This window comes from Oncorhynchus nerka, linkage group LG5 (genome assembly GCF_034236695.1).
Source record: "Oncorhynchus nerka isolate Pitt River linkage group LG5, Oner_Uvic_2.0, whole genome shotgun sequence".
Classification (NCBI taxonomy): Eukaryota; Metazoa; Chordata; class Actinopteri; order Salmoniformes; family Salmonidae; genus Oncorhynchus; species Oncorhynchus nerka.
In genome coordinates, this window is record NC_088400.1 from 22,843,998 (window position 1) to 22,857,018 (window position 13,021).

Here is a 13,021-nt window from a genome sequence, read left to right on the forward strand (position 1 = left end):
AGTACCCCCTGTATATAGTCTCCACATTGACTCTGTACCGTAACACCCTGTATATAGTCTCCACATTGACTCTGTACCAGTGCCCCTGTATATAGCCTCCACATTGACTCTGTACCAGTGCCCCCTGTATATAGCCTCCACATTGACTCTGTACCAGTGCCCCCTGTATATAGTCTCCACATTGACTCTGTACCAGTGCCCCCTGTATATAGCCTCCACATTGACTCTGTACCAGTGTACCAGTGCCCCCTGTATATAGCCTCCACATTGACTCTGTACCAGTACCCCCTGTATATAGTCTCCACATTGACTCTGTACCAGTGCCCCCTGTATATAGTCTCCACATTGACTCTGTACCAGTGCCTCCTGTATATAGTCTCCACATTGACTCTGTACCAGTGCCCCCTGTATATAGCCTCCACATTGACTCTGTACCAGTGCCCCCTGTATATAGCCTCCACATTGACTCTGTACCAGTGCCCCCTGTATATAGCCTCCACATTGACTCTGTACCAGTGCCCCCTGTATATAGTCTCCACATTGACTCTGTACCAGTGCCCCCTGTATATAGCCTCCACATTGACTCTGTACCAGTGCCCCCTGTATATAGTCTCCACATTGACTCTGTACCAGTGCCCCCTGTATATAGCCTCCACATTGACTCTGTACCAGTGCCCCCTGTATATAGCCTCCACCTCTGTAGCCTCCCATTTGTGTACCCCCCTGTATATAGCCTCCACATTGACTTGACTCTGTACCAGTGCCCCTGTATATAGTCTCCACATTTGACTCTGTACCAGTGCCCCCTGTATATAGCCTCCACATTTGACTCTGTACCAGTGCCCCCTGTATATAGCCTCCACATTGACTCTGTACCAGTGCCCCCTGTATATAGCCTCCACATTGACTCTGTACCAGTGCCCCCTGTATATAGCCTCCACATTGACTCTGTACCAGTGCCCCCTGTATATAGTCTCCACATTGACTCTGTACCGTAACACCCTGTATATAGTCTCCACATTGACTCTGTACCAGTGCCCCCTGTGTATAGCCTCCACATTGACTCTGTACCAGTGCCCCCTGTATATAGCCTCCACATTTGACTCTGTACCAGTGCCCCCTGTATATAGTCTCCACATTTGACTCTGTACCAGTGCCCCTGTATATAGCCTCCACATTTGACTCTGTACCAGTGCCCCCTGTATATAGTCTCCACATTGACTCTGTACCAGTGCCCCCTGTATATAGCCTCCACATTGACTCTGTACCAGTGCCCCTGTATATAGCCTCCACATTGACTCTGTACCAGTGCCCCCTGTATATAGCCTCCACATTGACTTTGTACCAGTACCCCCTGTATATAGTCTCCACATTGACTCTGTACCTGTATATAGCCTCCACATTGACTGTGTACCAGTGCCCCTGTATATAGTCTCCACATTGACTCTGTACCAGTGCCCCCTGTATATAGTCTCCACATTGACTCTGTACCAGTGCCCCCTGTATATAGTCTCCACATTTGACTCTGTACCATTGCCTCCTGTATATAGCCTCCACATTTGACTCTGTACCAGTGCCCCCTGTATATAGCCTCCACATTTGACTCTGTACCAGTGCCCCCTGTATATAGTCTCCACATTGACTCTGTACCAGTGCCCCCTGTATATAGCCTCCACATTTGACTCTGTACCAGTGCCCCCTGTATATAGCCTCCACATTGACTCTGTACCAGTGCCCCCTGTATATAGCCTCCACATTGACTCTGTACCAGTGCCCCCTGTATATAGCCTCCACATTGACTCTGTACCAGTGCCCCCTGTATATAGCCTCCACATTGACTCTGTACCAGTACCCCTGTATATAGCCTCCACATTGACTCTGTACCAGTGCCCCTGTATATAGCCTCCACATTGACTCTGTACCAGTGCCCCCTGTATATAGTACCAGTGCCCCTGTATATCTCCACATTGACTCTGTACCAGTGCCCCTGTATATAGCCTCCACATTGACTCTGTACCAGTGCCCCCTGTATATAGCCTCCACATTGACTCTGTACCAGTGCCCCTGTATATAGCCTCCACATTGACTCTGTACCAGTGCCCCCTGTATATAGCCTCCACATTGACTCTGTACCAGTGCCCCTGTATATAGCCTCCACATTCTCCACATATGACTCTGTGACTCTGTACCAGTGCCCCTGTATATAGCCTCCACATTGACTCTGTGCCAGTGCCCCCTGTATATAGTCTCCACATTTGACTCTGTACCAGTGCCCCCTGTATATAGTCTCCACATTTGACTCTGTACCAGTGCCCCCTGTTACCAGGGCAGAAATATGACGAACTGACTTGTTGGCAAGGTGGCATCCTATGACGGTGTCACATTGAAAGTCACTGAGCTCTTCAGGAAGGCCGTTCTGCCAATGGAGATTTTATGCAATGGGTGAGGCTGAAATAGCCAAATCCACTCATTTGAAGGGGTGTCCACATACTTTCATATATATAAACTGTAGTGGATGTGCAAGATTTTACATGCATTTAGTTACCTTTGACCAATAAATGCATCAAAAGAACATGCAGCCTGACATTGATAAAATCTCAGTATGATTTTATTAAGTTAAAAACAGGGAGTTAATCTTAACCAAAATGTAAAATGAAGAAAAAAACACATTGCCTCAAATAAATGTACCATTAGTCTCTCCTTAGTGTTCATAGTATCATTAGCATTTCTGGAACACTGCCTTACTCCGCTTTCCATGCTGCACCCTTCAGGCTTGACGTTTGTGACTCCGACTAATAACTCTTTATTGCATACAGAATAAACTCAAAAGCCTAATTTCAAACTCCAGGAGATCAGGGGTGTAATCATTTAAACAAGAGTGTTTCAAGTGGACAATTTCAGATTAGTGCCTCCTCGCTTCATTTGCTCCCATTTAAGAAACGTTTTGCAACAGATCGGCATAATGAATGGTCATGAATTCTTTAACTGAAGTGAAGGCTTTTTACTCCATAAAACAAATCTCATATCTGCAGATAAAATATGAAATAAATAGTTCCAGACAGCTGCTCATGATAGACATGTGTGGCAAACAAAACATAAAACATTCTATTATGCCCCTTGTCCAACAAAGGGGAACATTTCCCCCATGCTGTTAGGCAGAGGTAGGGGATGAGGTGTCAAATCCTTACAACTCCTAAGCAATAACAATTATATACAAACAAATATGCCTGAAAACTGAGGGGTTGGTTGGCACAGTCAGGAGTTAAATATGGTAACCACATTTATGGAAAGATGCAAATTTGTACAGCATATTAATATATGTACAAAGACAAATTAAAAGTGGGAGAATTTACTTTTCCCTCCATCTAACCAATAAGCTCATCTGCACAGAAATAAAGACATGTGGGCAGAGAAGGCCAGTCTCAGTGCAAATGCTCCAGCTTGCGAAGCCGCAGGGGGTTGGGCAGGGCCTGTGGGTTCGGGACAGCGGAAGCCTCTTGGTCAGGGGAGCGGAAGAGCACCCTACCCCGATGATTGAACATGTAGAAAGATGGGTGGTTCCTCAACGTGTCAAATGTCCTGAAAAATGGGAAGAGGGCATTGAGTCAAGTTTAAACTATGCTCATGTTTTCAGTGAGATGGGTCAATAACAACATAGGGCTATCCATATAGGAAAGTCCATGACTAATATGAAATGGTGGCTTACTTGTTTTTCAGCTCTGAGGAGGCATCCATTTCTTTGAACTCTCCCGCAATGTGGACTATACCATAAATGGTCAGAACAAACGCTAATAAAGTCTGTAAGACAATCTGCAAAACAAAATGAAAACAATATGGCAAACGGAGCAAAGAATACAATAGATAAACATCAACGAATATAATAAATAATATAAAATTAACTAGCTACAACAGTATTAAATAACTTACATCTACTGGTAGGGTTTCATTTTCTTTTTCTGTCAGACGCATGTAGGATCGATCTGGTGGTAGAAGAGAACATTTATCACACTGGAAGCAATGTGGTTACAGTTAAGACCAAAACAAGTTGGTAGCCTAGTTCCATCCATAACAGAGGTATATTCACTCCGACGTTTGTGGCTAAACGTTTTTTAAACGGAAGCAAACGAAACGCCTATCTGAATTTGTCCAATTTTTATTTGCAAAACGTAACTGTGGACTAATGATTACACCCCAGATTTTGCAATCTAATTTGCATAACTGTTAGATAGTATTTGGACTTGGGGAGCATAGCTTCCTTGTTTTCATTTTAACGAAGGCTTAGTTAGTAAATTAAAATATATATATATTTTATGCTAACATTGTACTAACATATCGCGTTGGCAAGCAGACATTGACTGATCTACAAACAATGACTATTTATTTATGATACAAGGTGATTTGTAGATCAGTCAGCAGTCGCCTGCACTATCGGCTGCAATGTCGAAAAAGCCCATTGTTAGCTATTGTAGCTGCTTGCAGTGACAATGATATACTAAGTAGTTTAACTAAATAGCTAGTTAGTAGATAGACATGTCTGGCATATTAACTCATTTCCATTGCTTGCTAAACTGTTATGGTTGATGTGGAATGGAAATTAGCTAGCTAGCTCGCGCTAGTTAACAGGCCGCAGTTCACTGCATGGCTGATATCTATGTGGATTTTGATCTAAAGAGCAAAATAAAAACCCAGATATGATAATCTTCTTTTTTGATATCACACTTACGTTGAGCGGCTGAGAAAGCTGCATGAGCCAAGGCAAATAGACCAACACATACAACACCTTTCCAAAAAGACGAAGCCATCTTCATGAGGAAAGAAAGGAAATGAACAGTGTCGCTACAAAATGTCGTAAGCGTTGAAGATGAACCCGGAAGTGTGATATTGATACCTTCTTCTTCTTCTGGGGATTTTTTAAAATGTCGGATGGCAAACAACTTTAAGGTGCTTTACCGCAACCAACTGGACTGGAGTGTAGACCAGAGACGGAAGGTGTAAACCTACCCAATGTTCTCAACATTTACATTTACATTTAAGTCATTTAGCAGACGCTCTTATCCAGAGCGACTTACAAATTGGTGCGTTCACCACTCAATATTCTAATCTCACGAAGGAAATTAAATCCATAATTAAATACTACATCCCCTTATCATTTCCCCAAAGTAGTCAAATGCCTTCTTCTTCATTGGCTAATTTCTCCCAAATCATAGGAAGCCCCACCCAGTTGACTACTTTAAAATGGTGGAAGCCTTCAATGGCAATGCCCATGCTAAAACGAGTCCTCTATCTTTCTCTAACAACAGGCACAACTCAGATATAAAGTTGTTTTTATTTGCCCGAAATGCCACCTGCGTTTACTTATATCAGTGCATTCCTAACAACCTTCCTAAAAATAAGCCTCATATAGAAAATAAGCAATTCCATTTTTTGTTGACCAAATTCGACAATTTCTCAATGACCTCCATTCAAAAATCATTCACATCGTGGGTTTATTTTCGTGGAAAGATTTTGGGCGGAGTAAAACATTTACCCTTCGCCTCTTCCTCTCTGATCTCGTGGATTAAGAGATTAGCAGCCTTTTTAGTCCATTACAGAGCACACATTGAATATATGTTTGATTTAGGATCGAATTATGCTACCCTTCATATCAGCTTTGCTTCCTTTACAGTTTTCAAACAAGGACTTCTATTCTAAAGTTTCTTTAAACATTTTTACCTGGAAGTAGTTACTTTAATCTTTTTTTCTCCAAAAATGGGTTGTTCCACCGCTAAACCCAATTACAAAGAAGAATAAGAAGAAGGGATGCTTGCCCAAAAAAGTGATGCTAGGATATATAAATGATCCTGTACAAACTGTTTTGCAGAATACATGACATTGTTACAGGTGTCAAGCTTATGTGCTTGTGGCAGCAGTGTGTAGGAGGGAGGTTCCTATGTGTGAGAAGTGTGCAGAAGACAAAGGAATGTGTAGCATGGGGAAAGTAGTGGTATATGTTAGTTGTAGGGGTGCCCATGGAGCTGGGGATCAACCTGCGAGAGAGGCAGGTTGAGGTTTCCAGGGTTAGAGTAGTGCAGAAGTTGTCTTATGCTGAAGCAGTGAAGAAAGTAGAGGAAGATGGTTCAAGGGGAGGGATCCTGAGAAGAGTGGTGTGAGCAGTAGACCTGTACCAGTACAGAAGGATAGTGATATATGCTTCAGAAAGATTGGATTTTTAGCATTTATAGAAATGGTTACTGTACTGCAGGGATGGTACGTAAGTCGCAGAAATTTGAGGTTGTGGTGGCAGCTGCAGAGAGGTATTTGGGTGTATGAGACTTGACTTCAGAAGAGTGGTGGTGTCCCGTCCTTTCCGGCTTTTGGCCTGAGGCAGGACTATATATATGTAAATAGTGGAGTAGGGTGGTGAGTTTTTAGTGCGTGTACTGTTAGATGGTAAGGTATTTGTTTATTTATTTTTATTTTCAAGCAAGTATAAAGGAGTTATACTCCTGTCTAGTAGGTGGCGGTAATGCAAAATGTATTGGATGCCAATCGCCGCTAAATCTCATCGAAGAAGAAGGGTTGTTCCTGAGCTAGCCACGCACGATATTCTGTTTCTGCTAGATATAGGGAACTGCTTTTGTTTCAGTTTAAAATAAACAAAGGCTTGATAAGAAACACCGTAGACATGGCAGAGGCGATTCAGAAGAAATTACAATCGGAGCTAGAAAAATACCAGCAGATGCAAAAAGGTATGTAGCTAACGTTAGCTCGCTAACTAGCTAACGTTAGCTATAGCTGTAATGTTACATGCATGGTACATCTCTGCTGGCATGGTAATTTATTGTTACCCCAGCAGCTAGCTAGAAATTGACATCTGTCTGGTTATACTGTAACAGCTAGCTATTAGGTCAAGTAACAAGTAACTTGCAAAATGTGCATTATTCTTGAAATCTAACGTTAGACAACTGCCCTTTTGCTACCTGATCTTCCATACCCATTTAAAGCGTATCTTTATTTTATTTTTTTAAGTAGTTTTAGAATATTCAGGCAGGTTAACTGGTTAACACCTTGAACCTGCTTTGTAGTATACCCCTCTGATCTTCCATCCCATAGGATCGGTCTTAGGATCTTACCATAGGATCGGTCTTAGGATCTTACGATAGGATCGGTCTTAGGATCTTACGATAGGATCGGTCTTAGGATTTTACGATAGGTCGCCGTAAGATCAATCGTTTGTACAGTTGGCTACACCCTATACAGCATAGTATTACCATAGACATGACCATAGAAATGGATATTAGATGTTGGATGTTCTATTTACATCACTCAGTATCACTGGTCCTCTTGTACCCAAAGTTGTTATTGTTTACATGTGCATGTCAAGACCCACACTGATTTGCTAACGTTGCTTTTATTCCCTTTAGATGTTAGTAAGAGCATGTCAGCCAGGCAGAAACTGGAGGCTCAGGTGACAGAGAATAATATAGTCAAAGAGGTGAGTACACGTCTCTATCCTTTCACAATGGATGTTCAGTAATTATGAATGAATCCCAGTACATATTCCGTTGCTGATACACTTCCTTTTTGTCTTTCAGGAGTTGGACTTGTTGGACACCCAGAACACAGTTTACAAGCTTATTGGTCCAGTTCTGGTGAAGCAAGACTTGGAGGAAGCCAAAGCCACAGTGGCAAAGAGGCTAGAATACATAAATGGGGAGATGTGAGTCTGAAAGATAATGTTTATTCATTTTAATAACTCCACAAGGTGTCCGAAATAACAACCGCTTATTGCCTATAGTATTTAATCCAGAAGTGTAACATTTTTCTGTCTGTTTTGGGCTGTAGTCAAAGATATGAGACTCTACTAAAGGACATGGAGAAGAAGTCTGATCAGCATCGTGAGGTCCTGTCTAGTCTGCAGCAAGAGTACCAGAGGGCTCAGGGCCTGGCTGTGGGCAAGGTCTGACCAACAGATGGCATGGATGCACACACATACAGGGAGAAAGAAAAGCACTGAATCCAGCCGCAGAGCTTTACTACTCACCCAACAATGTCGCCATAAATCCAATGACTTATTGTCCTTTGTACTTATTGTATGCAGCTGCTTGTTAGTGTGACTTCTGTTGCTGTTATTATAATAAATACATTGTTTTTCTTTTTGTGATTAAATGCTTTGTTCATCTTTTTGCTGGTCACTAGTGAAATACAGTGCAGTGTCTAGACATTATTTGGAACATATATATGTATTGGAGCTGGGGCACGGTGGGGAAGATGGCCACAGACTGACAGAAGTGATTACTTTGTTGGTGCCCCATGAGCCAGCCAGTGTGACTGGGATGAGTGAGTGAAATATGTATTGCTATCAGGGCCATATATTTTTGTTGAATTTTATGCAGAAGCCGATAATGTTACTTTCCTGGCTAAATTGACAGACTGGATCATTCCAGACAACAGTGATTACACAATTCGAGTTCTGCCACGTGGTCTGGTGTCAACCAGGCTAAAATCTTACCACAGGCCACAGCAACTATTAAAATTCCATGAATTACTTAATATGGCTAGTCTAGAAGTTGGGGACAAAAGAAATCAAACTAATGGTGAATGATGCAAATTCACTGAATAATTATTATACAACATATATTTACAAATTGTTTTCCCAGCCTGTTGAGGCACTAAATAATGTATGCCCATGTAATAGAAGTCTGTCTTTTTTTAGCGTTCTACACCACTACTTTGTGCCACATGATGGCGCTACTGATCCCATTGACTCCCTAACATCTTCAGCTTCAAAGTTGCTACAATGATAAACCCAATGTTGGTTTAATAGCTATTGAGCACATACTTTTTTACAAAAGGCTACAGATTTCGGCCAATTTCAAACGTTACACTGTACTGTTGTACGTGTACTGACTGCCATGGTAGCTAAAATTATCACGATGCTGCTGGACTCCATCTCCAGGTCCCTGACAGTTTGTGTTGCAAAATATTCGTAAATGTTATTTAATCAGATCATAAAGTCAATTATATATGAACTTTAAGCCAGGTAACGCGTCATTCAAACATGGGCCATGCACAACACATGCCAGTTTACTTTCAGAGGATTCCGGGCTTGGCAAATTACATTCTGATAATATAATCCCAACATCATTTTTTAAGTCATTTCTCCCATAACATACTTTTCCAAGTTTTTACCCCAAATTGGTTTAAAGATACACATATAGCCTTTGCTCCCGTTAAATGTTTAGGAACCCCGTGGTGCTCTTGCCACGACTTGAGTTAACGAGGTGGGGAGTCGTTTGCTGGAGCGAGACATTTGCTCTAATTACAGAGGCAGGCAAGCGGGACCATGCGACCAGATGTTAACCGGAAGAATCTCATTCAAACCGCACTGGTAGCATTGCGCTTGAGCAAAGGGGTGTGTCCCCGCCCACATAAAGCGTGCACCCCCGCAGCTCCGGTCCCCATTTCTATTTCAATGAAAAGTGGATAGAGCACAGCGGAGACCGCATTGTGCAGCGTCCCCCGCAATTAATATCCAGCGGAGAAAGAACATTCCCCCTTCATTGCCCCCCTGAAGAGGATTTAACCAGCATGAATAATGGGCCTGAAAACGGCGCGTTGGTCTGCAAACCAATATTCCTCCACCAAACCTCACCCTCTGAAATGCCTCAATTTAAGACTGGCACAGCAATTGAATAAAGTAGCTATTCATAGAATGGAATAAAGTGAAGGCGTACGCTACATTAAACGTTAGGCTAAAACATGAATGTAAATCATGTCAATTAATGTACACTATAAGGACCAGTTTAGCCAAGTCATTATTGTAGACAATTGTGAAACATTATTCTATGATAGCCCACATGACAGCCTATAAGGATCTCGTTCACCAGACACTTTCTCCCAATCCAGCCTGCGGACGAGGTCTACCAATCCTCACTGAATAATCATATCTCTGCATCCGTGGCACCGCAGCAGCATAGAATATCATTGATGTCATGGCTAAGGCTCTCAGACTAACCCATGGCCACAAGTAGGCCTAGTAACAACATGTGAAAATCATTATCATGCAAGATCCCTCGATTTGGTTCACTTTGACTGATTTAATTTATTTGACAATTTGTGAAATCCATACATAAGGTCACTCCAGCTGGTGACGCCTCCACATACAATTTAAGAAAATCAGCAACGATAACACAATAAAGTTTAACAGCTTATTTCCACTGTGGTCCTTATTTTCACATGGCGGTAAATCTGGCAAACCTGCACCATACGCGCATTGGATAACATTCGCACTTACTTGCAGCAGACTGTCAAACTGCCAGTCGAGAAAATAAGAACGATGTGCCTTTTACAAGTGCAAATGTAACTTCCTCTTTAGAGATTTCCATGGGAAAGGAAAATAAAGGTGAAACTATACCACACCAAGCATCGAATTACACATAGTTCAGGCTACTCATTTCAAGAGATTCAAATGTGAATGAACCCACTGGGCACAAATGTCAGTTCAACGTCTAGTTTTGAATAACATTTGGTTGAGTTGTCAACAAACGTGAAGACAACAAAACATGTCACCATGTCATTGGATTTAGGGAGAAAGTTGGGTGAAAAAAAAAACTAAATCCCTTACTTTGATTTCCTTTTCAAATCCAATCAGTTTTCCGCGTTGTTTCAACCTCAGCACATTGATCTTTTTTTTGCTTGAAATGACGTGGAAGCAACGTTGATTCAACCAGTTTTTACCCGGTGGGAAGTGACTCCATGGTGAATCAAAGTTCTCAATCTTAGTCCAGTTTATGGTTATGAACACTTCCACTTCTCCAGCAAGACATATATTGCTTAGCTTTATTATGCAGGTTCAAAATGTTTCTGTGTGCTACCGTCCTTTTTTGCAGTTAAAACTTGTTTTCAAATCAAGAAAGTATAACAAATTATGAATCAAAACACAGATGCAAATAAACAAGACAGATGATTTTACATTTGTATTTTATTTGTAAGAATATAAAAATACATTGGATCTCAGTTGTCAAAAATATACATATTTTCAAAATAAATTAGGCCCAAACATTTCACTCGAGGATATCCATGATTCTTGATCATTTTCGTGGATACTGATGATGGCTCTTAAATTGTGTGGATACTGACAAGGGTTCTTGAATTGTATGAGTAATTTCAACAATTTAATCAACTAAACAAGTTGTCTTGACAGTCATCTAAATATATATGTTATCTTTCAGTCATCTGAATATATGTTATTGTTACAGCCGTTAGATTAATTAGACCAAGGTGCAGCGTCGTAGACGAGCATCTTACTTTTATTTAAAATGAACACCAAAAAAAAACACACAAAAAACAAAACGACAGTAAAGTTCTGCAGGCTATAGAGCAACTAACAAAATCAAGATCCCACAAACTCAGGTGGAAAACAGGCTGCCTAAGTATTATCCCCAATCATACAAACCATACCTGGCCAACAAAGAAATAGAACACATAGATTTGCCCACCCATGTCACACCCTGGCCTAACAAAATAGATAATAAAAAAGGCTCTCTAAGGTCAGGGCGTGACAGTTATCTTTCATTCATCTAAATATATGTTTTATTATTTTATTTATTTTTTTATATATTTTTTTCACCTTTATTTAACCAGGTAGGCTAGTTGAGAACAAGTTCTCATTTGCAACTGCGACCTGGCCAAGATAAAGCGTAGCAATTCGACACATACAACACAGAGTTACACATGGAATAAACAAAACACACAGTAGAACAAAAGAAGGTCTATATACAGTGAGTGCATTTAATTTTTTTACCTTTAATTAACTAGGCAAGTCAGTTAAGAACAAATTCTTATTTTCAATGACAGCCTAGGAACAGTGGGTTAACTGCCTGTTCGGGGGCAGAATAACAAATTTGTACCTTGTCAGCTCAGGGGTTTGAACTTGCAACCTCCCAGTTACTAGCCCAACACTCTAACCACTAGGCTACCCTGCCGAGGTAAGTTCAGGAAATAAATAGGCCATGGTGGCGAAGTAATTACAATATAGCAATTAAACCCTGGAATGGTAGATTGGCAGAAGATGAATGTGCAGGTAGAGATACTGGGGTGCAAAGGAGCAAAATAAATAAATAAATAAATACCAGTATGGGGATGAGGTAGGTAGATAGATGGACTGTTTACAGATGGGCTATGTACAGGTGCAGTGATCTGTAAGCTGCTCTGACAGCTGGTGCTTAAAGCTAGTGAGGGAGATGTGAGTCTCGAGCTTCAGAGATTTTGCAATTCATTCCAGTCATGGGCAGCAGAGAACTGGAAGGAAAGACGACCAAAGGAGGAATTGGCTTTGGGGGTGACCAGTGAGATATATCTGCTGGAGCGTGTGCTGCTATGGTGACCAGTGAGCTGAGATAAGGCGGGGCTTTACCTAGCAGAGACTTATAGATAACCTGTAGCCAGTGGATTTGGCGACTAGTATGAAGCGAGGGCCAACCAACGAGAGCGTACAGGTCGCAATGGTGGGTAGTGTATGGGGCTTTGGTGACAAAACGGATGGCACTGTGATAGACTGCATCCAGTTTGTTGAGTAGAGTGTTGGAGGCTATTTTATAGATGACATAGCCGAAGTCGAGGATTGGTAGGATGGTCAGTTTTACGAGGGTATGTTTGGCAGCATGAGTGAAGGATGCTTTGTTGCGATATAGGAAGCCGATTCTAGATTTCATTTTGGATTGGAGATTCTTAATGTGAGTCTGGAAGGAGAGTTTACAGTCTAACCAGACACCCAGGTATTTGAAGTTGTCCACGTATTCTAAGTCAGAGCCGTCCAGAGTAGTGATGCTGGACGGGCGGGCAGATGCGGGTAGTGATCGATTGAATAGCATGCATTTAGTTTTATTTGCGTTTAAAAGCAGTTGGAGGCCACGGAAGGAGAGTTGTATGGCATTGAAGCTCGTCTGGAGGTTAGGTAACACAGTGTCCAAGGAGGGGCCATAAGTATACAGAATGGTGTCATCTGCGTAGAGGTGGATCAGAGAATCACCCGCAGCAA

General features: G+C 41.7%; 2 protein-coding genes across 2 annotated transcripts; one reads left to right on the forward strand and one right to left on the reverse strand.

Moving 5' to 3' along the window:
• Positions 1-2,590: 2,590 nt before the first annotated feature.
• Positions 2,591-4,861, reverse strand: mmgt1 (membrane magnesium transporter 1). The gene is made up of 4 exons (XM_029654795.2): positions 4,724-4,861; positions 3,928-3,980; positions 3,707-3,810; positions 2,591-3,579 (listed from the first exon to the last, which is right to left on the reverse strand). The coding sequence occupies exons 1-4, from the start codon at positions 4,806-4,808 to the stop codon at positions 3,423-3,425; spliced, it is 399 nt and encodes a 132-aa protein (XP_029510655.1). The 5' UTR covers positions 4,809-4,861; the 3' UTR covers positions 2,591-3,422.
• A 1,659-nt stretch (positions 4,862-6,520) lies between these two features.
• Positions 6,521-8,148, forward strand: pfdn6 (prefoldin subunit 6). The gene is made up of 4 exons (XM_029654796.2): positions 6,521-6,728; positions 7,404-7,474; positions 7,575-7,699; positions 7,825-8,148. The coding sequence occupies exons 1-4, from the start codon at positions 6,665-6,667 to the stop codon at positions 7,943-7,945; spliced, it is 381 nt and encodes a 126-aa protein (XP_029510656.1). The 5' UTR covers positions 6,521-6,664; the 3' UTR covers positions 7,946-8,148.
• The last annotated feature ends 4,873 nt before the right edge of the window (positions 8,149-13,021 follow it).